Genomic DNA, 26171 nt, shown 5'->3' with positions numbered 1-26171 from the left:
TAAGCATAGCAAACTGCGGGGCACATATTTTAGGTCCATAAGAAAGACACAAAGCTGAGTAAGTATGTTTGTACATGTGCATACCACTAATCTTAACACACTCACTGCCCCAATTTCTTCATAAGAACAGGGGTGGGCCCTGGGCCCTGGGCCTATATACTATAGGAATGAATGTCTTCTAAATTTCTAGTCATAATTGTGCATATATATATATATATATATATATATATATGGAATGCAGTTAAGTATTTTAATTTAATTCTAAGTTAATCGCATTCCCTAAAACATTTTAAACTGAGATATAATTCACACACCATTAAAAGAACACTTCGAAATTGCACAGTGCAGTGGCATTTTGTACATCCGCAATCTTGTGCAACTGTCACTACTATCAATCAAATTCTAGGATGTTTTCATCATCCCCAAAAGAAATCCTTACCCTATTCCCTTCCCCTCAGCCTCTGGCAACCACTCATCTGCTTTCTGTCTCTATGGATTCGCCTAGACTCCCTAGAGGTTCTCACAAAACAAGTACAGTAGGTGACACTACAAGAAGTACGGGTAGTAAAAGCTTTTTTATTATGTTTTAAAATATTTTCCTTTGTTTATATTTGAGAGACACAGAGAGAGACAGAGCATGAGTGGGGGAGGGGCAGAGAGAGAGAGGGAGACACAGAATCCGAAGCAGGCTCTGGGCTCTGAGCTGTCAGCACACAGCCTGATGCTGGGCTTGAACCCACGAACCGGGAAATCACGACCTGAGCGGAGTCGGACGCCCAACCGACTGAGCCACCCAGGTGCCCCTGTAAAAGCATTTTTGACATGAAAATATGGGTATGTGGGATCTCCCCCAAAGCATCCTCAAACAGTTGACTAATAATGAGATTCCAAAGGATGCAATCTCCTTAGTCCACCATGACCCTTTCAAAAAGAGTTCACACATGTGAACCTGCACATATGAGCTTCAGTGTGAGTGTGCTTTTAAGAAAGTGTGGGGGACGCTTGGGTGGCTCAAGGGGTTAAGTGTCTGATTCTTGATTTCTGCTCAGGTCATGATCTCGTGGTTTGCATCGGACTCTGTGCTGACACTGCAGAGCCTGCATGGGATTCTCTCTGTCCCTTTCTCTCTGCTGTTCCCCTGCTCGTACTCTTTCTCCCTCTCTCTCAAAATAAAGAGATAAACTTAAAAAAAAAAAAAAAAAGTGTCGTTAATCTCTTCAGAGATGTTTTTGCTCTGTCCCTTAAGCTGAAGGGACATTTGGCAAGGACCTTAAAGCCAATGGTCCCTGAGCTGAAAGGTCAAATGCTCCTCTCTCACACACTGCAACCGCACTGATGACGTGCTTAGTGGGGCAGAACGATGTCTCCTGTTGACAAATTCTGGCCAGCCATCGCATTTTTACCCAAAACATGAAGAGCTTTTTTGTTCATCTCTGGATTCATTCAAGAGAAGGCATCACAGACAAGTCAGAACTTGAGCTAGAGCTTCAAATAGAAGCTGGAGGCCTACAGGTAGACATGCTTTTTAAATTTTTTTTTTTCAACGTTTATTTATTTTTGGGACAGAGAGAGACAGAGCATGAACGGGGGAGGGGCAGAGAGAGAGGGAGACACAGAATCGGAAACAGGCTCCAGGTTCTGAGCCATCAGCCCAGAGCCTGACTCGGGGCTCGAACTCACGGACCGTGAGATCGTGACCTGGCTGAAGTCGGACGCTTAACCGACTGCGCCATCCAGGAGCCCCTAGACATGCTTTTTAAAACACAGGCAAAACAGGGGCACCTGGGTGGCTCAGTCGGTTGGGTGTCCGACTTCGGCTCAGGTCGTGATCTCACGGTTCGTGGGTTCAAGCCCTATATCGGGCTTTGTGCTGACAGCTCAGAACCCGGAGCCTGCTTCGGTTTCTGTGTCTCCCTCTCTCTCTCTGCCCCTTCCCTGCTTGTGCTCTGTCTCTCTCAAAAATGAATAAAAATTAAAAAAAAAAAATAAAACATAAGCAAAATAGTTTGGAATCATTTTCATTCTTACGCTCCTTCTGACATTTTGGGGGGATAAGTACCTACAAATAACAGCAACACAGCAGGAACCACCCATTAACCATGGGGCTTTTATTCAATATGCTGTCTTAAATGACTGACCAGCAACCATTCTGGCTTGCTGAGAATAGCTCTCCTAAGATCCTCTGGAATTGAGAATGTCTGGAAATCCTGTTTAGCCAAGGCTGGTTGCCCTGTGAAAGTCTTTTTGGATATAATGCATTTAAAGATACCACCTGGAGAAAGCAAACAAAAGTGGCTGTCTTAGCAGTAAGCTATCAGCTGTCAGCACACTGCTTCTGATCTATCCTGGGTGCTTACAGGGTCGTCCTCTGCATGGATCCTGCTATTCCAGGCGGAGCAAGCGGTAGCAATGCCACAGTTAAATGCTCCGACTGTTTGACCAGTAGGTGGCAGTTCTGAACAACGTGAGACTAGTCAGGGGTTTGAAGTTCCCTCCTGATCTGCATTCCTCGGCAAACCAAGCCCCTTTTCAGCCCCTACCTCTGAGGCTCCGGGCCCCCACCTGCAGCCGCAGCCAGTGCACGCTCATGCTGGGGATGGCAGACAGGAAATCAGACGGGATGGGCCTCCCCTCCGTGTGCATTGCCCACGAGGGCTCTTTGTTTGCACCACGAGCTCTGGGCCCAAAGAATGTCTCGTGGAGGAGCCTCACCTCATTGGAATGCGTCCTGTTTTGGTGCTTGGCGCGATCGGAGGCATTTGAGAAAGCCTTGTTGCAACCTTCGTGCTCACAGACGTACGGTTTCTCTCCAGTGTGGGATCTCAAGTGCGTTTTCAAGTTTTCTAGTCTCGAGTAGGCCTTTGTGCAACCTTCAAACTGGGGACAACAGGTAAATCTGCATTACTCCACACAATCCCGGCTTATGCCCAACAGTCCCTCAGAGTTGATGAAAGACTGACGTCTGGAGGGCCAGCAACTTTTCAAAACCGAGGAACAAAAGTCCACTAAACTCTGCATTTATTGGGATTCAGATGGGGCTCAGTGCAGTTCAAGAGACTGCATTTTCTGGGCTCGTAAAAGTCCTGGAGGTCTTTTTTTTTTTTTTTTTTTTTTAATAGACCACTCAATGTGCACAATGGGTTTCATTATCTGCTCACTGATCTCCTCAAATTCCCACTGATTTTAGATTCAGCACAAAGTTCACTAATATGGCTTTGTGTCCATACAAAGGCACGGAATTTGATCATGTTTGTAAAGGGCCTTTAAGATGTAAAGTGCAGGGCTGAGCAGTGCCCATGTGTTTGGAGGCACCTCAGGGAAAGAGGCTGAGTCCCAGCCACCCTGCGGGTCCATACCAGGCCATGGGAACAGACTAGGAAGGCAAAGAAAAACTCTCAAGTCATCTGGGTTATACTTTTAAAAGTGAACTCAAGTGTTTCAAGTCCAGGCTCGCACCTCCTTCTGCCCTCCGAGTCCTCCAGCGTGATGGGCATTTGTGCTGGGGCCGGCGTGGTGGTCACATGCTTATTCCCAGTGCCCGCCAGGGCGTCCCAGCCACTGCTGCCCACTTGCCACTCCGCACAGCTGTGCTGATGTGCTAGCTGCTTGCCAGCAGAGGCTGACTTTATATTTACCGTTCTTTAAATTAAATTAAATTAAATTAAATTAAATTAAATTAAATTAAGGGGCACCTGGGTGGCTCAGTCGGTTAAACGTCCAACTTCAGCTCAGGTCATGATCTCACGGTCCGTGAGTTCGAGCCCTTCGTTGGGCTCTGTGCTGACGGCTCAGAGCCTGGAACCTGCCTTTGGATTCTGGGTCTCCCTCTCTCTTGGCCCCTCCCCCGCCTCTCTCTCTCTCAAAAATAAACATTAAAAAATTTAAAAAAATTTTAAATTAAAAAATTGTCAGTTCCTTGGTTGCTCTGGACAAGTCTCAAAAGCACCCAAGAGGCACATGTGGCTCATGGCCACCTTGTTGGACAGCGCAGACGACTTCTACTGTCCCCCAAAACGTGGCTGTTGCTCTCCACTTCTGGCGATCCCCCCATTTCAGAACCCCTTCTCAGAACTATCGGCATTCAACACAGACCCCCGTGCCTCCAGCCACCCAGCCGCACCCCCCTCAGCTCGGTTCATCAGCATAGCATGTAGAGGCCCGTGGGTGACCCTGAACCCCAACCTGACACGCACTAGTGCCAGATGGCCCCAAGCCAGCAGCCTGTGCCGCACACTCACAGTGCATTTGTGAGGCTTCTCCCCCGTGTGTCTCCTCATGTGCACCACCAGCATGTACTGGGCTTTGAAGGGCTTCTGCTCTCTCGAGCAATCCAACCATCGGCACACGAATTCCTTCTTCTCACCATGAATGTGGTCATTATTTATATGCTGGGGGTTGGAAAAAAAAGAAAGGGAGAGAGCAATGCAGGACTCCTTTCTGAAGGCTACAGAAGGGGGCGCAGAAAGTGCCCCCACCGGAGGCCCTAAGGAACATAAGACAATTTTATATACAAGTGATTTTGTGTCAGTTCGTATGTTTCTTAAATAAATCTGTGCACGCTTCATTTCTAAGTAGCAGGAGTCTCCCTGTTCGGAGGAAGCTGGGTGTCCCAGAAATGCCTCTGAAGGTGGGGGGGTTGTGAAATGAGGTGAGCCCGCACATCCTCGCTGGGCCTCTGCAAAGTGGGGGGTCTCATGGTCGACAGAGCAGCTGGGTGCTCCCCAGCTCGCACGCGCTCTGGGTCCCGGATTAGCGCTGTGGCTGAGACTGCAGACAACGGGAACACAAGCACACGTGTGCGTGCACACCTGATTCTGCATAAAGGGCCAGCAAAAAACCAAAGCACCTTTTCAAACTACACTTTAGTTCCAATTTGTTCACAGACAAACGAACTAGATACCGAAGAGAACCAGGGAGCAACAAAATGCTTTAGTCTCAGGATCTTAGCCTTCCTCAGGGACAAAATAAAGGGATGGCTTCCCTAAGTGCTAAGGTTCTTTCCAGCTCTATGTAATTCTATTAACTTGGTTTTTAATATGAAGATAATTTCCCTGAACTCCTTAGCAATTCAAAGTTTTCAAATAATGTTAGGCTCCCTGGATTCACACCCCAAGACCCAGGAAACCTAAGGAAGCACCAGAGGCAGAGAAAGTTCTCAACCTGGATCCCATTTAGGTCAATTTAAATAAGATGATGATGTGATTTAAGTGTCCAGTTATGGGTTAGTGAGGAAAGCTGGGTCCTGGGTGGAACCTGTTGCTTTTATTCTCTGGTTACCCCACATCCTATTTGCCTTCATTTAAGGCTCTTGCAAGCCCTTTCTGAAACATCCACGGAAACCCCCCACAAATGAATCTGTTCAATGAGAGAACACTCCCTTTGGGTTCCATGCACTGTGTGCTGTGACAGAACACTTAATTACTTTCTTGCTTAGGCTCCGGCTCCTGAATGAGTGGTCTCCGGGGGCCTGAGGGCAAGATGCCACCCTCAGTCGGCCTTTCTCCGTTCCTCCAGGAGGCGGCCCGCTAGAACAAATGACGTTGGTCCCACTTTCTGGAGTTGAAAAATGGGTGCGGGCAGAGAAAGGCAGTTGCTGTGAACTCTCTGTCGGAGAGTTGAGCAGCTGTCGGAAAGGTGGAAGAACCGAGGAGAGTGGGTGACTGAGCAGAGCACAGCGGGAGACAACCAGGGTCCTCTCAGAAGCGCTGCAAGCCACAAGGAAACCACCCAGAGTCACTTGGGTCCCCAAGGGTGTAGCAACCCAGGACACACAGACGTGGGTGTCCTCTGAAAAGCCAACTATCCTAAGTACTAGCATTTCTTAAAAGTTATGTATATGAGGGTATGAGGAGAACAGAGGTGCTGGACAGGGGACACCATGCTATCTTCAAATTTATGCTTCAAGCGCATCTTTGCGGCCCACACCTATCAGCCAGGACTGTCCTGAGGTATGCCAGAGCCCAGCCTTTAAGCCCACGGAACACACAAGGGCTCTGCAAACTCTCCTTTCCAGGGGAAACAGCTGCTGATCACACAAATCCATTCCCTAAACACTGCTCTTGGTTCACTTTCTCCCAAGTCATTGGAAATAAGCTACTTGGATTGAGGTACACGAAAAGAAAAAGGAGACAGGAGGGGAAGGAGGAAGGAGGAGAGGGGCAGGCTGAGCTGGAAAGCTGAATTAGAACCAGGGCTGAGACTCCTCCTGGAGGGCAGGATCCACATCTTTTAGCTTCTTATTCTCAGCAACAGACCAGTGTCCCTGGCACCTGGCAGGTCCTCGGTAAATATTTGCTGAATTGATTCGGACTCATGTGCACACTGAACTTTCGCTGGACAAAAGAGCTTGAACTTGATGCTCCTGCTGACCTAACTCAGCTTCATTTCACCTGGTATCCATACAACATGACTGCAAGTAAAGGGTTCTATTACTTGAAGATAACACACTCTCAAGAATTCAAAAGGATTTGAATGCTATGCAGACGTGAGCTCTACCCTGCTGGGTGGAGTAAGCGAATACAAGGTGAGTTCACTCTATTTTGCATGTACACTTCCTGGAGAGAACTGAGTGCTTGTTACCCAAGACTCCCAGGTCTCCGAGGGGAGACGTGTGGGGCTACCTGACCATGAGCTGGAAAATCAGAGTTTTCTGAGTGGATGCCGCATTTAAGCTGAGTCTCAAGTTTTCTAGAAACACTTTTTCTCATCAATTAACAAACTTTCCTGTACGATCTGCGATTGCAACGTTTTACTGGTCTCTCATGCGTTTACTGGGGCTGTATGTACTCGGGTCCACTCCACACCAGGCCCTGTGCCGGGGAATCAGACAGACATGCTTCCTGCCCTAAGGAAATGACAGTCTACCGGAGCCAAGCAGATAATGGCTTAAATTACCATATAATTATAGTTGTGATCAGTGTTATGAAAGGAAGAGGGTTTTCTAAAAATAATTAACAGGGGGTCTCAAATCTGTGTCCAAAGAGTAGGGTGAGTTTCTTCAATGACGTGGCAGGACCTAAGCGAGGGGCAGAGACCAGCCGGGTGTGCAGATCGGGAACGGGGTGGGGAGAAAGGGTCAGCATGGCAGAAAAGTGAGACCTGTGGGACAGAACCTGGTGCCTTTGAAGAATAGTGTGAGGAACATGCGTGGCAGGAGAGGATGGGTGGATGGGTCTAGCAGACACAGGAAGCTTCCAGCACTGCCACTGCGTGGTGCGGTAAGAAGGTAAGAGTTTCCATGGGCTGGGAGGATGCCGTTGAGGTAGGCGAGCTTGGGCCCACTTGGGATGCAGAGTGCTGGGTCAGATCACCAGCAGCACGACTGCAGGATACAACCTTGGACAGAACGTACGTCCAGAGAGCAGCACTTGGACGCCTGCCCCCAAGGACAGAGTACTAAGGTTAACGGGCCTTACTCGGGGCGGGGAGCTGGAATGAGCAACAGGGGAGGCATCAAGGGTGGCCAGTGAAGTCAGAGACTCTAGGAGGAGAGGGAAGGGGTCTGTTCCTCTGGGTGAGGTAACTGAGGAGAAGCCAACACCCCAGCAGCCCCCTCAAGTGCATGCCAAGCGACGGAAGGCTCTGAAGGAGAGGTTTAAACTGGAAGGCTGGGAAGTCACAGCAGCAGTCTACAAAGGTGTGGAGGGACCCGCTGCAAAGCTGGAGGAGAGAACTGACAAGGAGCTGGAGAGCACAGTGACTAAAAGATCCCCTTTTCTATTTATACCTCAACAACTCTCATCGATCTTGGCCTCTGGGACGATCTCTAACCCGGGGATCCCATGGAGGTCAGCCATTGGATCCCCACATGGGAAGGGACGCAGAAGAATCTGCACCAGGAAGTAGGAGTGACCTCACTTTCCCAAAGGTTAGCATCTTGGGGATTTTCCTTCTCGGTCCCTGTACAGGAGACCTGAGTTCCATCTCATATGCTTTTATAATTTGCTGAAACTGCTCGAGTGAAAACTTGGAGTGAGACCACAAGTTATTTTTCTTGAAATGAGATCCTACCACCTCAGCCGGCAGGGCCCAGGTCCAAGTGCTGAGCACAGGACGTAATCAATTACTCTACAGAAATACGGATGCATCCTTCTGCCTGCTTGGGCAGCTCAAATACATTTTAAACTGAACACATTTCCTGGCCCTAGATTTCAAGTGAAAATTCAAATTCTAAGAAATCATAGATTTTACATGTCCATGGGTCCTAAATATTTACGTTTCTTTCCCAAGCTGCTTTGGCCTCTGTGGCGAGTGTCCACAGGAGGGCTCATCTTAGGGCGGACGCTGTGCTACAGTGGGAAGAATGCGGGGTGGGCATCGGAAGATGCCTCCCAGATCAATTTCTGATGAGCTGTGTACCTTTGGACAGCTCAGTTCTCCCACTTGAACCTTGGTTTTCTTGTCTGTTAAATCTTGGTGATGAACCAGAGATCAGGTGTCGGCAAACAGTATCTGTAAAAAGCCAGACAGTCATCTATTTTAGGCCTTGGTGGTCAGAAGTTTGTAGGCACTCAAACTCTGTCGCTGTTTTAGGCGAACGGCCACAGACAACGTGTAAGTGAACAGGTACAGCTGTTTATTCTTGACACTGAGCAGTTCACATGTCAAGAAATATTCTTAAAATTTTTTTCAAGGGGCGCCTGGGTGGCTCAGTTGGTTGAGCGCCTGACTTCGGCTCAGGTCGTGATCTCATGGTTCATGAGTTCGAACCCCATATCGGGCTCACTGCTGTCAGCACAGAGCCCACTTCAGATCCTCTGTTCCACCTCCCACCCCTGCCATGCTCTTGCTCTCAAAAACAAATAAAACATTAAAAAATATTTGTTTTCAACCATTTAAAACTGTAAAAACCATTCTTAGCTCAAGGGCTGTGCAAAATCATGCAGTGGGCCAGACCTTACCTGTGGACCATTGGTCTGCTCACCCCTGATTAGGTGATTTCACTCTCTTCCTTGGACTAGCAGAGCCCATGACATTCTTTTAAAAGTTTTCTTTATTTTGAGAGCAAGAGTATGGGCAGGGGAGGGGAAGGGAGAGGGAGAGCAAGAATCCCAAGCAGGGCCTGTGCTGTCAGTACAGAGCCCGATGCGGGGCTCGAACTCATGAACTGTGAGATCATGACCAGAGCCAGAATCAGGAGTCAGACGCTTAATCGACTGAGTCACCCAGGTGCCCCAGAGCCATGACTCTCTTGGTCAGGCTGGCTCTCAAGCCTGAGGAAGTAAAATTAGAGGGAGGGAGGTTTCAGTGCAGGGAAAAGAAAAAGCCATGGGAAGGAAAAAAGCCAGGATCCTAGGCTAAACAAGGGAGGGACATAGGCCAGACAGACTCCCCCTGCATCGTGATCCTAGGATGGGGTGGATTTTGCTCACCAAAATCCCAGGTAGCTAAGAAGGCTATACAGAGTGAATTCTTAACATTCCACAGACAGAATGATCCCATGTGAAGCTGGCCTGAAATTCAATGGGCATGTGTTTATTTGTGGTTTCATTGAACATTTGGCTTCCTCGCAGTGAAAACGTTAATCAAATATATAAATAATTTAATTGGGAGGGAAAATAATGCATGATTAAATTCCAAACTAATCCAACACAAAGACATGCAATTTGCCAGAGGCCCAAGCTCCAGAAAGAGATAGATGGTATAAATTACGGTGCTGTATGTCAGCTCTCTCAGCCGGGCCGCTCAAAACTCTCCCTGTCTGAACAAACAGGATGGGGATGCCAGGACCAGGCAACTGCCCCGAAAAGGCCAGGTCCCACCACACAGCCTCTCCATGATTCCATTTTCCAAGCGGTGTTGTAAGCCTTTGCCTCTGGAAATTGATGGCTGATGAAACAAATAATACATCTGAGGTGCCCAGAGCAAACCAGCCAAGTTGCTGTTTCCCCACTGAGATGTGTTTGCAGCAAGGTGAGCCAGGACCAGGTATGCATTCCCGTCTTGTCTGCTCCCCGTGGAGCCTCGGGGTGCAGAGGAAGGTGGGAGAAGTCTCTCTGTTGTCCGCCTGGCCACGGAGGCAACCAGCTACTTGCAGCAGCCTCGGAGGCTTCAGTGCTGTGGGAAGAAAGACCCCGAAGGAAAATGGGGGAAGGGAAGCTTTTCTGTCACCATCAGCAAAATGGAAGCCACAATGGACTTCACGAAGCTAATCAGAACCCTTTCTTCTGGCTTCGTTATTTCACTCCCAGTAAAGAGCAGGCAGTTCCTCTGCAGTCTAATTGCTAACCCTTCAGATGAAATGCACGCGTGTGGTCTATCGAACCCGAATGTTCACGGCTCTCCAAATAAAGCTGCTATTCAAGCGGTTCGTGAACCTTGGAAGCACACTGGTGCTTTCTATCTGCCTCCCTCTCCTTCTGCCAGATTCCCCGCCGATTCCCACTCAGAAAGCACAAGCTTTCTAGACGGGTAAGCAGCTTCCATCTGAGCAACCGGGCGCGAGGTGGGTGTGGAAGCTTCTCTCATCCCCGTTCAAACTCTGCCAGCGTGTAGCACACTGGTCAGCAGACAAAGTCCTTAAATCAGAGGCGCCTGGGTGGCTTAGTCGGTTAAGCGTCTGACTTCGGCTCAGGTCATGATCTCACGGTTCGTGGGTTTGAGCCCTGCTTTGGGCTCTGTGCTGACAGTTCTGGAGCCCGCTTTGGATTCTGTGTCTCCCTCTCTCTTTCTGCCCCTCCCCCACTTGCACTCTCTCTCTCTCTCTTTCTCTCTCTCTGAAAACTGAACATGAAAAAACCTGTTTTTTAAAATTAAAGTCTTTAAATCAGACAGCTCCTTAACATCAAGAAGGTAAACTCCCACTGTCGTAATGAAAATGTTACCGTTAACACCCACTGAAAACCAGGGACTACAGGAAATGTAAAAACTTGGGACCCAACCCTCACCACCATGTCCACATGGCTCCCCTGTGCATATACCTTATACACCAGTCTTTCTGTCAGTTTCTACTGTTTCTCAGATAACACAGAATCTTGCCACCGATGTAAAAGGGTTCCACAAAGTGCGCTGCCGCCAAGTTTTTCACAGCACCGGGTACGTGTAACAAGCGGACCGTGCGGTCTTCAGTAGAACGGCGCTCAAGTCGGATCTCTCTCCACACAAACCCATATATGTAGGTATGTACAAACACACACATGGAGACACACATACACAGCACCGCTGCTTTGACGGAAAAGAAAATAAAGACTCAGAAAGTAGTGTATCTCATATACGAATGCTCAAGACAATGGAACTTGCATTATGGGCTTGCAGGTGGTTGGGTTCACTGAAGCCTGGGGACTCTTTCTGATTCATCCCTTTGCTACATTTCTCTGTTATCTTAACCCACGAACACTCCATGTGTTTTGGGTTTGATGCCATGGTTTTATTTTATTTTATTTTATTTTAATTTCATTATTTTTTAAATGTTTATTTTTGAGAGAGAGAGAGAGAGAGAGGGAGAGAGCGCACAAGCAGGGGAGGGGCAGAGAGAGAGGGAGACACAGAATTTGAAGCAGGCTCCAGAGCTGTCAGCACAGAGCCCAGCGTGAGGCTCGAACCCACAAACTGCGAGATCATGACCTGAGCCGGTCGGACACTTAACCGACTGAGCCACACAGGTGCCCCTTCGTGTTTTAAAACCGAAGGAAACAGAAGCGAAACCCTGCCTTCTCAGAAACTAGAAATGTTCAATTCTAAATCTTTTTGCATGGCCACCAGGTGAGCTCATAACCTAGGCTTGAGCCGGTGAATACATTTAACAGAATTCAATCATTTATTAACTTTTAGGGATTTGCTGAGGACGTAGGTTAAGGAGGCCCCCTATTCTGGTAGAGGATGGGCTATAAGCAGCTAAACAATTTTAAATAAGCTCCATTTTCAGTTTGAATCTTGACTTTATATTATCGATCTATAACAGCTGATCCTTGAACAACACAGGATTAAGGGGTGCCGAGACAGTGCACAGTAAAAAATCCACATGGAAGTTTTGACTCCTCAAAAACTTGACTGGAAGCCTTACTGATATTATGTTAATATTATGCGTAATCAGTCAATTAACACATGTTTTGCATGTTATGTGTATTATATACTGTTTTTTTACAATAAAGTAAGCTGGAGAAAAGAAAATGTTATTGAGAAAATCATAAGAGAAAATACATTTATGGTGTTGCACTATATTTCTTGAAAAAAATCCACATATAAGTGGACCCACACGGTTCAAACCCATGTTGTTCAAGAGTCAACTGTACTATCTCTTAGTAGTCCAGAAATATTTCTGCAAAAGAGAGAGGGAAAAATAATTTATAACGGATTAAAGCTTAATTTTCATTAAAGCTGATTTAAGAAACTGAAATTGCTTGTCTCCAAGAGACTGCAAGAATCCTTCAAACCTTTCATCTGAAAGGAGACATACGCCTTCTTGTTTTGTGTATTCTGTCACACATGGGCCATTGCTGGAAAGTTGTACAACTGTCGTTGACACAGATTCCATTAGCAGTACCCTATGTTCGGATTTCTAACGGCATTGCTAGGCAGAAGCAGAGAAAGGCAGCAGCCTCAGACTATCAGAGCTGAAATAGGCCCTTTATCTCTATATGCACTTTAATTTTAGATAAATAAAATAATTCAAATGGTTTTGTTGGCACCCATCAATCTTCCTAACAGTATGTGATGCTTGCTGTAGGAGGGATCTCCACGAAGACCTCACAACACAATTGTTTGAATCCATGCTGGTTTATACAAGTATTCCAGCCACTTTCTAGTTTTCTGATATAACTAAAAAATTACACAGAGAAATATCAAAAGGACTCAACACGTTGGGTAAAAAACAGCATTCTCTTCTTTTTTCTGGTTTATGAATATTAAGAATTAGGTAGAGATAAAAAGCAAAAGTCCGCTTCCTGGTTAACAGGGAATAAACGAAGGGGCGCCCAGGTGGCTTAGTCGGTTGAGCGTCCGACTTCGGCTCAGGTCATGATCTTGTGGTTTGTGAGTTCGAGCCCCATTGTCAGGCTCTGTGCTGACAGCTCGGAGCCTGGAGCCTGCTTCAGATTCTGTGACTCCCTCTCTCTCTGCCCCTCCCCTGCTCATGCTCTCTGTCTCTCAAAAAATAAACATTAAAAAAATTAAAACAAAAAAAGAAGGAATAAATGAATGGAGTCCTTCTGACAGGTATTCAAATCTTGTCTGTTTCAAGGCACAAATCTGTAACAAAACTATTTTCTTTTATGTGTGAGGAAGACAAAGTTCTTTAAAAGAAGGCAAATGTCAGACAAAGGGCCTCGCAATGTTGCAATTAGACAATGGAAACTAACTTAAGATACCACCCTCAGTGCCCCCCTGACCCCGTTGGCTGGAGGTATGCTCCACGCACTGGAGCTCCATCACATTCCCCCTCAAAGTGAAAGGAATGATGTTCCGACACCTGTTACGACGTGGGTGAACCCAAACAATATGCTAAGTGAAAGAAGGCAGTCACAAAAGGACTCAGATTGTATGATTCCATTTATACGAATGCCCATAATAAATAGGCAGGTCTCTATAGAAACAAGGTACACTAGGGGCGCCTGGCTAGCTCAGTGGGTAAAGCATGCGACTCTTGATCTTGGGGTTGTAAGTTCGAGCCCCACGTTGGGTGCAGGAATTACTTAAAAATAAAATCTTTTCAAGAAGAAAAAAAAAGAAAGAAAGAAAGAAGGAAGGTAGACTAGTGGTTACCTGTGGCTGCAAAGAGACTGGGAGATGGGGTTTCTTTCTTTCTAATGAAAACATTGTAAAATTGATTGAGGGGATGGTTGCACAACTCTGTGTTTATATCAAAATACGCTGAGTTGTATACTTTAAATTTTTCTTAATGTTTATTTATCTTTGAGAGAAAGAGACAGACAGAACGTGAGTGGGGGAGGGGCAGAGAGAGAGGGAGGCACAGAATAGGAAGCAGGCTCCAGGCTCTGAGCTGTCATCACAGAGCCCGAAGTGGGGCTCGAACCCACGAGCCATGATATCATGACCTGAGCCAAAGTCAGATGCTTAACCAACTGAGCCACCCACGTGCCCCTGAGTTGTATACTTTAAATGGGTGAATCACATGGTATATGAGGTAGGGTTTCCCTAGTGTAGTGGTTAACATGTTTGCCTTACACAAGGTATAGTAAGTGTATGTCAATAAAGATGTTACCCTCTCCTCCCTCCAAAAAAAAAAAAAAAAAGAAAAAGAAAAAAAAAGAAAACCATGAAAGTGTGCATTTGAACACTTTGAACAGCAGGGGTTTGAACTGCATGGGTCCACTTACATGCAGACTTTTTACAGTACATTATTATAAATTTATTTTCTCTTCCTTATGACTTTCTTAATACCATTTTCTTTTTTCTAGCTTACCTTATCATAAGAATACAGTAAATAATACATGTGCAAAATATGTGCTAATCAACTATTTATGTTCTTGGTAAGGCTTCTAGTCAACATTAGGCTATTCGTAGTTTAGTTTTGGGAGAGACAAAAGCTATGCACAGATTTTCCACTGCATGGAGGGTCAGTGCCCCAACCCCTGTGTCGTTCAAGGGTCTACTGTACTTGGTGATGGACTTTGGTGACAGGGGATTGTGGGTGGACAGAGGAAAAGTGGTTGAGAAATGGATCTGACTTTCTCCTGCATCCATCCCCAGACAGAGTAGGGGTTGGGCCTAGCAAATGGTTTCTCTGGCAGCACCAGGCTGTACCTTAATCATAACTTCTATTACAGAATTAACACACACACACACACACACACACACACACACACACACACGATCCACAGACAGAGTCAAAATAGAACATACTTCAATGATACAATATTTCCTGGTGGATTTCATACTGGACTCAGACTTAACAACCTGAGAATGTCACATAAGTGACAACTTCTCTGTATATACCTTCCTCATCTTTCAAGTTGTAGAGATGAGTAGAAAGACGGAGAAAAGGGAACTCTGTGCAGAGATGGAAGCAACACTAAAACATCCTACGCTTGTATTATTTCAAGTGAGTTCATGCAAAATAGTGCATGATTTGAAAAATCTGTTATTTTCTAATGCATTATATAGTTTAACATGTACTAAAATCTCATGGCAAATTCAAGGGTAGTCAATTCAGAATTTTTATATTTTTGGTTTTGTTGTTACCTTGAATTATAAAATTACCAGGTGTAAATGTCTCATTTGTGATATAACTGACCTGGCTTGTATCTTCTCCCACTCCAGAAGTGTGGCAGGTACTGGCTCAGAATCATGTATACACAACGATAGTATACTGGCTTCATAGTAAGATGACCTAACACCACAGGAAATTTTCATTTTTGAGAAGAATTTTTAAAAAGTAAAATGTAAGCGTTAATATAGATTAATGTTATTCATATTACTTAGTTAAAAGGAAAACATCTTCATTCTTGAAGATGGGTTCAGGGCCTCTAACTCCTTGTAAGGATTGTAAAAGTTCTTGATCTCTTATAGTTTTGTTCTCTGAACTCTAAATTATTTTACAGGGGTGGCTCAGTCAGTTGAGTGTCTGACTTCGGCTCAGGTCATGATCTCATGGTCCGTGACTTCGAGCCCCGCATTGGGCTCACTGCTGTCAGCTCAGAGCCTGCTTTGGATCTTCCTCCCACCCCCTAGCCACACCCCCTCCACCACACCCCTGCACCTTTCCCACTGAGCGCTCTGTCAAAAAATAAACATTAAAAAAAATTTCACAAAACATAAATGTAACTCTTCTCTTTTAAGAAGGTTCTCTTGTAGTTTAATAAGGTGTTTTGTTAAACAAACAAAAAACCTTTTGAGAACTTTTCTGGAAGGGCCAGCATTTAAATCCCACCAAGATTTCAAAAAGAGAGGTAAAGTGGTTTCATCGCACCTTTCAAATTACTTTCTTTCTACAAATTACATCCTTTGTACAAATTACTGGGCACATTTTGTTTTTTACCTTATTCTTTCAAATACCAACTTTTGTTTGAGGCAAAATAACAATAAAAATACAAACGTGTCTTAAGGAGATGGACTGGGGGCCCAGTTGCCAAAAAGACAAATAGAAAGAGTTAAGCAAGTAAAGATTTAGGATTTAGTAACACCCGTCTAGAAATAAGACTGCTAACTGCAGACAGGCAAGATAATCTTAGTTGTGTCATCACGGGATGAAACAGTTTGGAAAACCAATCTCCAAAACACATTTTTTAAATTTTTCATCTTTTTGCAATGAGCCAATCCACCAAATACAGTGAGTGCCAACGTTTCTGATCACAGCACTAGCTCCCAAGACACAGTGTGAAAGCCCCACCTTCTGGTTCTTCAACTGGCTCTAGACTAAGGCCACAGGGCCCAGGAAAGATGGCCAGAAAATGCATCCTTAGTCACTCATAGGAATGGATCATCCCTACAAACCCAGTGTATCTGGAAAGTGTTACCATCCACAGTAATGGCAGATATCACCAAATTAAAGATTTCAAAAGTCTAACTGTGTCCCCGGGATTAAAATCCTCCCACCCTATGGACCTGGATTTTGGCCATGAAGAGAAAAGAAGGTTAATGGGTAGTTTCTCTGTATAATAATAATTCCTGCTAGTTTTTGTAGAGTAGTTGTATTCTTCAACCTATGGTCAAAGCAATTCTTTTGTTATAAACTTTAAAAGGTAGGTTGGATTGGTACAATAATATAATGGCAATTATAACAGGACTCCTTGCACTTCTAATTTTAAGGAGTTTAATGCTTACACACACACACACACACACACACACACACACACACACACACACACACACCCATACACATGATGAAGGAAGACTCAATTTTAAAGTCTCCCTGAATGCAAAAAGGTAGATGTAAACTGTTCCTGTTTGAGATGGGAGACAGAAAGAGTTTCCATTATCTAGAAGCAGAAAAAATTTTAGCCTTTAATTAGTTCTTAATTTTTATGATCTTGGCCATCCACATGGAGCATACGGGCACTGCCCTTTGAAAAGAGCCTGAATATATAGTGTGGTTGTGAGGACATTTGAAATTCAAGAATACAATAAACACAGAGGAGTAAAGATGAGACAGGATTTGAATGGGTGGTCTCTCTTCACCGCCCTTATAGAAGTGTCTACGCTCCATCCACATTACTGAAGACTGATTCTGGACATTACAACAATTGGCCTTGAAACTGGCATACTGTCTTACAAACTCTTATTCATTTTATTTACTCATTTTTTAAGGCTTACTTATTTTGAGAGAGAGAGCAAGAGAGCCAGCATGCATGGGGGAGGGGCAAAGAGAGAGGGGCAGAGAGAGAGAGGGAGAGAGAATCCCAAGCAGGCAACACAGTTCCAGCACAGAGCCCAATGCGGGGCTTGAACCCACGAACTGTGAGATCATGACCTGAGCTGAAATCAAGAGTCGGATGCTTAGCTCACTGAGCCACCCAGATGCCCCTTTGATAAATTTTTAAACCCTAATTTTGAGGTCTAAAATATTTGTCAAAATAATGACAGATACAATAAAATATGTTTGAATTTCAAATGAAAGTCTATTTTTAACATTTGGAGAAAAGTCCAGACTCTTTTTTCCTGGGATCCTTTGAAGACATGAGGCAGAGAGTTATTCTGGTGCCAGCCCAGACCCAACCTCGTCCCTGAGGGTTTCTGCCCACTACACTGCTAGGGGAGGTTCCTGCCTGAAAAGTGCTGGGAGTCTTCCTTCAGAGTCAATGGGAGTTTAGGTGAGTGTGTGTGTATGTGTGCAAAGTAGGGGTGGGGGCTGCTAATGACAGAAACCCAGGCAAATCTCAAGAGCTACTGGAAGAAAGGAAGGAGGCAGGCAAGCAGGCAAAATTATCCACTTGGAAATCTGCCCACAAGTCCCCGCTGAGCTGACTTATTCATTCACTATTAACTCAATGCTTATTTATGATATCACAGTTACTGTGCTAAACCCTGAAGAGGCAACACTGAGTAAGACATGTCCACTGGATTTCGTCCAAGAGTGGCTGTTGGAATGCAGAAAGGAGCGCTGTTTAAAAATTAGCTTTCACATCATGGACACCATTGTAAATAAAAAGCAAGCCACCCAAAGGAATGCACCACCCTCTTCCTTCCCTCACAGCCCCACATGACAGAAAACTAGTAAGCTCAAGGCCCCTGGCTTTGCCAGTTTGTCTTAGCAAAACAGGATGGAAGGGACATCTCCACGTTAGCAAGCTTTTCAACGTGTGGAACTTTTCCGCCACTCTTCAATGAACTCTTATTCACCCTGGCGTACAGGACCCCTTCGAAACATCTTAGTTCCTATTGCTGGCACATGTGAGTATATAAGAATAAAATATCCTGTATGATATGGGCACATGCTAACTATTCCATATGCAGATTGTAATTTCCTTTATCATGTCAGTAGAAAGCATAGAGTTTATAGAAAGAACATTGGTCCAGGCATTAGGATATAGGAATTCATTCGTATACTGGGGGCAAGACAAGAAGAGTAAGGCATGTGCACTGTGTCTGAGATAATATTTGAAGTGGGGTGAGTGGGAAACAAGTGGTTTAACTACAGTGGTGACAGAATGAGGTCAGGGCAGGCTTCACATGCAGGTAAATGAGCTGAATCCAAAATAAAGAGAGGGAACCCGGCACAGAGAAAAGTGTATCCCAGAGGAGAGAGAGCTACAGAGGTCCAGGGTCAAGGAAGATCATGATGTGTTGGCAAATGCCACTGAGTGTGGGCTGAGTGTGTAAACACACACGTGTGCATGTATATAGTACAGGGGGACACATGTGTGTATGTACATAGTACAGGGGGATGAGTGTATGTGTCCGTGTGCACGTACGTGTATATAGTACAGGAGGGGTGTGTGTGTGTGCATGTACATAGTAAAGGGAAATGTGTGTGCACGTGTGCATGTACATGTATATAGTATAGGAGGGGGGTGTGTGTGCGCGTGTGTATGTGCATGTACATAGTACCGGGGGATGAATGTATGTGTATGTGCATGTGCATGTATATAGTACAGGAGGGGTGTGTGTGTATGTGTGTGTGTGGGTGCATGTGCATAGTACAGGGGGCTGAGTGTGTGTGCCTGTGTGTGCATGTACATAGTGCAGGAAGGGTGTGCGTGTGTGCATGTACACAGGAAGGGTGAGTGTGTGCACGCATAGGTGCATGTCCATGTACATAATACAGGAGGGGTGAGGGAGGGAGCTGGGAGTATACTGCAACAGGACTTCTGCTACCACCTAGGCTGGTGCAAAACCACGAGGGGTGCCGGATGCTCTAAGGCACCTATGCCCCAGACAGCCACCAAGAGGATGGAGAGAAAGAGCTAGATTGAGAGACAATTTGGGATAGTTTGTGGATGGTGAATTAGAGAGAGAAGGAACAGATAATACTCAAATTTCTAGCTTGAGAGATTCTGGGAGAATTTGAAAGAGATGATGTTTCTGTTTGGGGCAAGACATAATGCAAGTACCTCCAGGACATCTCCATAAGGACATCCGGCAAAGAAGACAAGTCTAAAGATTTAAGAATCTGAGAAAGGCCTAACCGAAGGAGGAGGGCAGCCCCTTTCCCCACGCCATATTATCTTTGGTGACCCCCACACACAGAATCTTAAGGACTTCACAAAGGCCAACGTGAAAGACCCTGACCTATGGAGACTTTGCGGAGGATGAAGGAAGTCACTGGAGATGATGAGAAACCAGTGTTTAAGAAACAGAATGAAACAGAAGTGGAAGAGGGACAAAGGAGACTGCATGCAATGGTGGGGAAGGGGGTGCCCTGCGTATATCCGGAGGACCCCCGGGCATAAGCTAAGACAACAAAAGTTAGGCTTTCTAGCAGCAACAGCTTCCCAGCTGTAGTATGTTTTAGGGAATCAGATAGGGAAGAGAGCATCATGGGGGAGCTTGGAGCTTCCGAAGGACAAGTGGACCATGTGTAACTCCCATGCTGGAAGGGACTAAAGAACATTGACAGAGACCACAAGTGTCCATTATTACAAGCTCTTTGCTGTTTTGGACCCTCCGTGATTCCCCTGAGCTGTCTGTAAAATTCCATTCTTCGTAACAGCCTTTCGTCAAGGAGGCCTGCAGGGCTGGAGAAGCAAAGATTGCTCCCCGCATCTTGCAGCACGGTCACCAGGGGCTGAGTGCCCGCAAGACGGGATGGACGGGGTGCGGGCGGGGGACACATGAGACCTGGCCCCTGCAGCACACGGAAGCAGTGCAGAACCAGTGCCTCAAAGGAAAAGTCTACTCCTGAGACTGAACGATGTAGCTGGAGACACCTGGCTCTCATCTGGGACGGGGTCACTAAGCCAAGATTATTGGACCTCCTTCAAGTCCTCCTTCCAGTGTCACCTCCTTAAGGAGACTGATCACCCCATTTATAGTACACCCTCCTCACCTCTGAACTCCCCACTCCCTTGGCCTCGGCTGCTGGATTTTCCCCATGGCCCTCATCACCTCGCACACACTATACTTTACGTACAGACTATTTCTGATTTATTGTCTGCCTCCCCATGAGGATGTAAATTCCACACAGGCAGAGATTTTTATTGATTCTGTTCCCTGATGTGTTCCAAGTGCCTGGAACGGTGCCCAGCATATAGTAAATGCTCAATAAATATTTGCTGGAGGAATGTGTTATTGGAAATACCAGGTTGAGAACTGATGTTGGCCCAGATCTCAGCGTTACCCCCAGCCCATAGCCTTCCATTTGTGCTTTGAGAACCAGAAGCCACAGGAAACAGAAGCAATTTCCTGTGATTCTTCTTTTCTCAACAATCCGATAAGCCTCAGCCTCCCATACGCCTTCAGGGTCCACCAAACAGAACCCCCTTTTATGCTGTGACTGTAGATTGAGGTTCTGAGCTAGTAATGACATAATGCAGAGTTATCTTAGTTACACCTTCAGGGTCCACCAAACAGAACCCCCTTTTATGCCGTGACTGTAGATTGAGGTTCTGAGCTAGTAATGACATAATGCAGAGTTATCTTAGTCGGTTCCTATACATATTAATGAAAAGGAATTCTAAAATTTATTTTTGCCCGCCATCACGATGTTGATACAACTTTGGGGTAGGGGCTCTGGCATTTAAGTCCTAATCCTGTGGAAGTCAAATCATCTGAAGTTTTGCTAAGTTTCTCTTGAAATAATTCAAAATGCTTCAGATGAAGGAGAGAGGGAAAAAAAAAAAGGTCAAGTTACCCTTGTGATTAGGCTCTACTCTGTCTCCCTGGAATTTTGCCCCCTGGCTATTATGTTTGTCGATAGTTTATACAGAGATTTCTTCCTAATGCAGGGCTGTTAAATCGCAGAAGACTGAAGGGCATATTTCATCTTTAATCTGCTTGTGAAAATCTCATTAATGTAATGGAAATTTCGCCCCCTACCATGACTAAAGCACTGGAAAAGACAGCAATGAGGAAGTAAGGCTGCTCAGACAGAGTTTCAATTGGAGAAATAAATAAGGAAAACACAGGTTTAAACTTGGCAACTTTAAAGGTGTGTGTGTGTGTGTGTGTGTGTGTGTGTGTGTGTGTGTGTGAAATGATCTGTGGCCTTCACAAAAGAGAACTGGGAAGTTAGCCCCCCTTGTGCTAAAGCACCATCCTTCTTCACATGGTGAAATCACTCCCGGGGGAGGTGACTTTCTTTGAATTTGAGCCATTCCTGGATTTTGTTGTGTTTGTTTTGCCTTTTACCTCTCCGCCAAAGTAAAAATTTGATTTCTCAAGAAGTGCTAATTTATTCCTAAAAATATGCTTTTAATTTGGGGGTTTGATTCTATAAAACGTTATTTTTTTTATAAGCACATTTTCCTAGGAAAACGTGGCCAGTATACATTGTGCAATCATGCAACTTTTAAAAAGTTTAATTTGACTCTTCAAATTGCCTCCACACTGCATATTAACAGAATATTAATATAGTGTAATTATAATAGTGCAGAAACTGGTTAAAACGTTATGAATTTTAACACTCTGTAGGGGAAAAATAGTGAATGTACTAAAAAAAAAAAAAAAAAAAAAAAAAAAAAAAAGCAAACAAAACACCCAGAGACTGAAGCTAATTGAAACTCAATGTTTGGTCCAAATCTTGTCACCTGGATATTTAAAGTAAAAGTGTCCTATTTGCCATCTTATCTACATTACCTGCAAAGCGATTTCCGTGCATTTCAATTTTCAGGTAACTCAGCTACAACAATGAGGAGCAGCAGCATGTTTTAAGAAAGAGTCAAGTTGAGCGCTGGTCCCAGGCCCTCCTAATCGAGGCCCTTCCCATGAATGGATAGAAATCCACTGCACAAGGCCACGCGAAGGTGCTGGCCAGCATTATGATCATTCTTGCTCTGCCCTCTCCTCTCCTCTGTTTCTAGGGATGGGGCAGGCAGGCTGTGTGCTGAACACCTTTGCTCACACCAACTTCTATACCGGGCCTGCTTGACCAATGTCTTTCCACGTGGTTCATTCTCTCTGACCCTTTACCTCCTACAGGGGGATTTTCCGGATGCTCGGAGAGGTTCAGAAACTTACGTACTAGTGCACCACAAGTTTGTGGAAGAGATCAAAACAGAATCCAGAGCTAAACTTTTTACCTACACACAGATGAGGCTGAGGGAAAAAAGCGGCAGATTCAAGGTCAAGAAAGAGTGAACTCATTTGTCAGAAATAAAGAGCCAAAGGGCTCATCAGAGGGGGGACTTTTTTTTTTAAATTAAATGCTACAGAAAGTGCACTGTCAAGAGAGGGTGACCTGCACCCTGAAGAAAGGAAAGAAGGAGGGAGGGAGGGAAGGAAGGAATGAAGGAAGGAAACATATATCCCTTTGGGCATGTATACGAACACACACACACACACACAAACTGTATACTGCTTATACTTTGTATGAATTCCAAGATCCTAGACTCTGGGGTACTACCAAAACCATAACCAACATTACGGGGGTTAAATAAGTTATCCTTGGTTGGCAATGGCCTTGACCTCTGGCAGCTCGTGGTCTGGAAGGAGATACCGAACCGGAGAAATTCCCTTTTACTTCAAATGGCAAATTTCCTGGTTCTGGAGACCATGGTCTGTGGTTCAACTCCCAGGAGGTATGTGTTAACAATTCATAGGTCTGATGGAGAGAGAACTGTTTAGGGAACTCATTTTAGGTAGCTAAATGCCTTTAAATTCTATGTAACCTCCATTTACGCAAACTGCAATTCCTCTTTATTCCTGTCTTGCACCAGTGTTATTAAAATAAGCGGGGTACTTTTCCTGACTTAATTTGTCATTAAAAAATTATTGGTTAGAATAGTGATTTTTCTCCCCGCCTCCCCACCCCCCCCCCCGACCACGTGAGAAAGAAGGCAGCTCTTCCCAGAGCCATGGCCTCTTTCCCAGTGGTTTTCCCTGAGCTTCAGCAGTTCAAACATACCCAACCTGTGCCTTTAAAATGCTCAACACAGAGAATTCCCTGTGGGTTAGTCAACTGTTGGCTCATATACAAAGAAAATACTGTATTTTGCTCTGAAGAGCTTTCTGCATCAATTTAAACACAGTGAGACAGACACAATATCCCAGAGAGAGGAAAACCTACCTTATTACATTCCTGACCCAAGAGAAAGGATTTGCCCTTAGGACATAAAAGGAATCCGTGGGGGTGTGGGGGAAGAGTTATCTAATCCTAAACATAAGAACAGTTCATAATGCAGCATGACAGTGCTTTTAATCGCGGACATAATTGTAATATGTCTATATAATATGATACAAGGAAAGTAAACGCAGCTTGCTTTTTAGCCTTAAAGGCTTTCTTCGGTGTTCCACTTTAGGTCCTCTGGATTTTATACATGCTTGGGGGAATTTTCAGGGGGAGGTAACGTGATATTATAAGGATTCTTTCTCAGTAAGATCACATCTTGTTCCGATTTGAGCCGATGCGTCCTTATGTGGCAAGTGTGGTAAAGCGAAACGTTGAGCTCTGTGAATGCAGTGTTTTACAAGCCTTCCTTGATTTCCTGTGCAAGGTCCACGGGGCCATGAAACCATGGGCAGAAGCACTGGGATTTTTATTTCTTCATATTGGAAAGCTGCTGGGAGAGACACTCCCTTAATCTCAGCTGAGAGTGGTGTGGGCGGGAACCATTTCCCTTTTATGGCTATATAAAAAAGATTTTTTTCTAACAGAGGTTTGGGTTTTTCTTCTCTCTGATGTTTCTATACACTATATAATCTAAGTCTAAGATGCCTTCTCTCAGAAAAGAACTGCATCCTTGCCTTGCCGGTTGGAAGGCTGGTAAGAAAACCTGACTTTCTGAGAAGTTCAGCTTTTATTTTTTTCCCCTTTAACATTATTTATGGAAAGAATTTTACAACATCCTTAAAAGCTGCTATGCGGTGGCTGGACTTCGCCAAGTTTGCAGCTGACGTTTTTACACTGCGCTTGCCTAGGACTAAGGAGTTGTCAACGTTCACATTTTATTAAAGTGGATGCTATGGACTATTCCTGGCGGAGCCAACGATCATTCCAGATCACACACTATCAGAGCCACTGCTGCTCTGGGCATTCATATGATCAGATGAGCAGAGAAGAAACATACCATGAGACAGAAACTTACAAAGAAAAGAGGGAAAGAAGGAAAGAGCTGGTGTCCCAACTGGATGGTAAATGTGCCCTAACTCTCCTGAACACTGAAATTCTTCTAAGGATAGTCTGCTCTGCATTCTACGTGGATTTATCTTAAATGAGCATGGCTGTTGTCCTTCCTAGCCTGCTTCCAGAGGAGGGGCTACGTCTCCTTCATCTTGGTGCCCACAAGCCTTCCCCATGACCCCCACACAGCAGGTGCTCAGGAAATGGTGCTCAGCTGAACAATATGAATCCATAATGTGATGCAATCATGTCAGTTTCCTCATATTTCATTGTGGGGGGGGGGGGCGGTGGTAGGCTATTTACCCACCTAGAGGCCCTAAAAAAGATTATCTCAATTCAGCTCTCATACAGATTTTTTTCTTGCTGTACTTTGCATGGAAGCTTATACTCTAGGACTGAGAACATCTTCTACATGCCTGATGCACAGAGACTGTCTTTTTGTTTGTTGATTTTTTTGGCGAGAGGCAAGGATCCGGAATTCAACTGGCCTCACCAGGTCGTCCTAGGGTAATGCTTGGAAAGAGGAGGTGAATGAAGGAAGTGGTCATTAGGGAGTCAGAGGAGCCAAGAGCTGACTTCATTTATTTTATAACTAAACGGAGACAGCTGAAGTAATCAATATATGGCAGCTCTTCTAAGGTTATTCACACCACAGGCTCGAATTCCAAGCATGTGACAGAGAACACCGTATTTTCTTTACACATATTTAAAAAAAAATAGCTCTTTCACTGCTTCTTATCTGAAGTGTCCAGAAAGCCTGTAAAAACCATTCAAAGGATGCCCGGGATTTGTGGCAACCTACTGCTTCTCACTATGGCAAGACATGGGTTATGTCAAACAAATTGGTAATGAAGCATTAATGGGCCTATTCCACAGCCATCAGTTAGAGAATTTTTGCCTTCCTTAATGCCTCCAAAATATATTCCAGTTCTAACTCTTAACACCTCTCATTGGCCTATGAAGTACGAAATGCATTACTTTTAACAAGAAAGTAAAATAACGAATTGCAGCATTTCAATAGGGCACTTAATTTTATTGGCAGAGTTTGGGAATGGTGTTAACATAATATTGGCTCCATACAAATTACAGTGACAGAGCCAACTTAATGCTCAGGCGATGGCTGTGTCCCCCTCTGCATTGCTCACCAAATTATCTTTCAAGCTTTAGACACCAGACGTCAAATCACTATTTTGTTAAATAAAGCTTGAGGTGAATATGAACTAACATCTTCAATTAATTTCTTCCTTTCTTTTCACCTAAAAGTATTCTTTTTCAACCAAATCTATTTCTTTTCTTTTTTTTAATGTTTATTTATTTATTTGGGGGGGGGGAGAGAGAGAGAGAGAGGGAGAGGGAGAATGAATCCCAAGCAGGCTCCATGCTGTCAGCACAGAGCCTGATGGCAGGCTCGATCTCATTAACCGAGAGGTCATGACCTGAGCCGAAATCAAGAGCAAGACGCTTAACCTGCCGAGCCATCCAGGCGCCCCTCGACCAAATCTATTTCAATGTCTGTTTACTTCTCTGCATTTCCTCCCCTATGGTTTTTCAGCCTCTATGG

At 44.9% G+C, this 26171-nt stretch overlaps 1 protein-coding gene across 2 annotated transcripts in view; it reads right to left on the bottom strand.

Moving 5' to 3' along the window:
• The window catches only part of GLI3 (GLI family zinc finger 3), a 281557-nt gene that overhangs the window by 15065 nt on the left and 240321 nt on the right, over positions 1-26171 (bottom strand). For both annotated transcript variants that reach the window (XM_030307709.2, XM_030307710.2), the window contains exons 11-12: positions 4239-4388; positions 2713-2877 (exon numbers count right to left, since the gene is read on the bottom strand). In XM_030307709.2, coding sequence (XP_030163569.1) covers positions 2713-2877; positions 4239-4388 — 315 coding nt within the window. The remainder of the gene's footprint in view (positions 1-2712; positions 2878-4238; positions 4389-26171) is intronic.

The sequence above is a fragment of the Lynx canadensis genome, chromosome A2, assembly GCF_007474595.2.
Source record: "Lynx canadensis isolate LIC74 chromosome A2, mLynCan4.pri.v2, whole genome shotgun sequence".
NCBI classification, from domain to species: Eukaryota; Metazoa; Chordata; class Mammalia; order Carnivora; family Felidae; genus Lynx; species Lynx canadensis.
The sequence above is the reverse complement of the archived record's forward strand: the minus strand, read 5'-3'. Positions and strand labels throughout refer to the sequence as shown.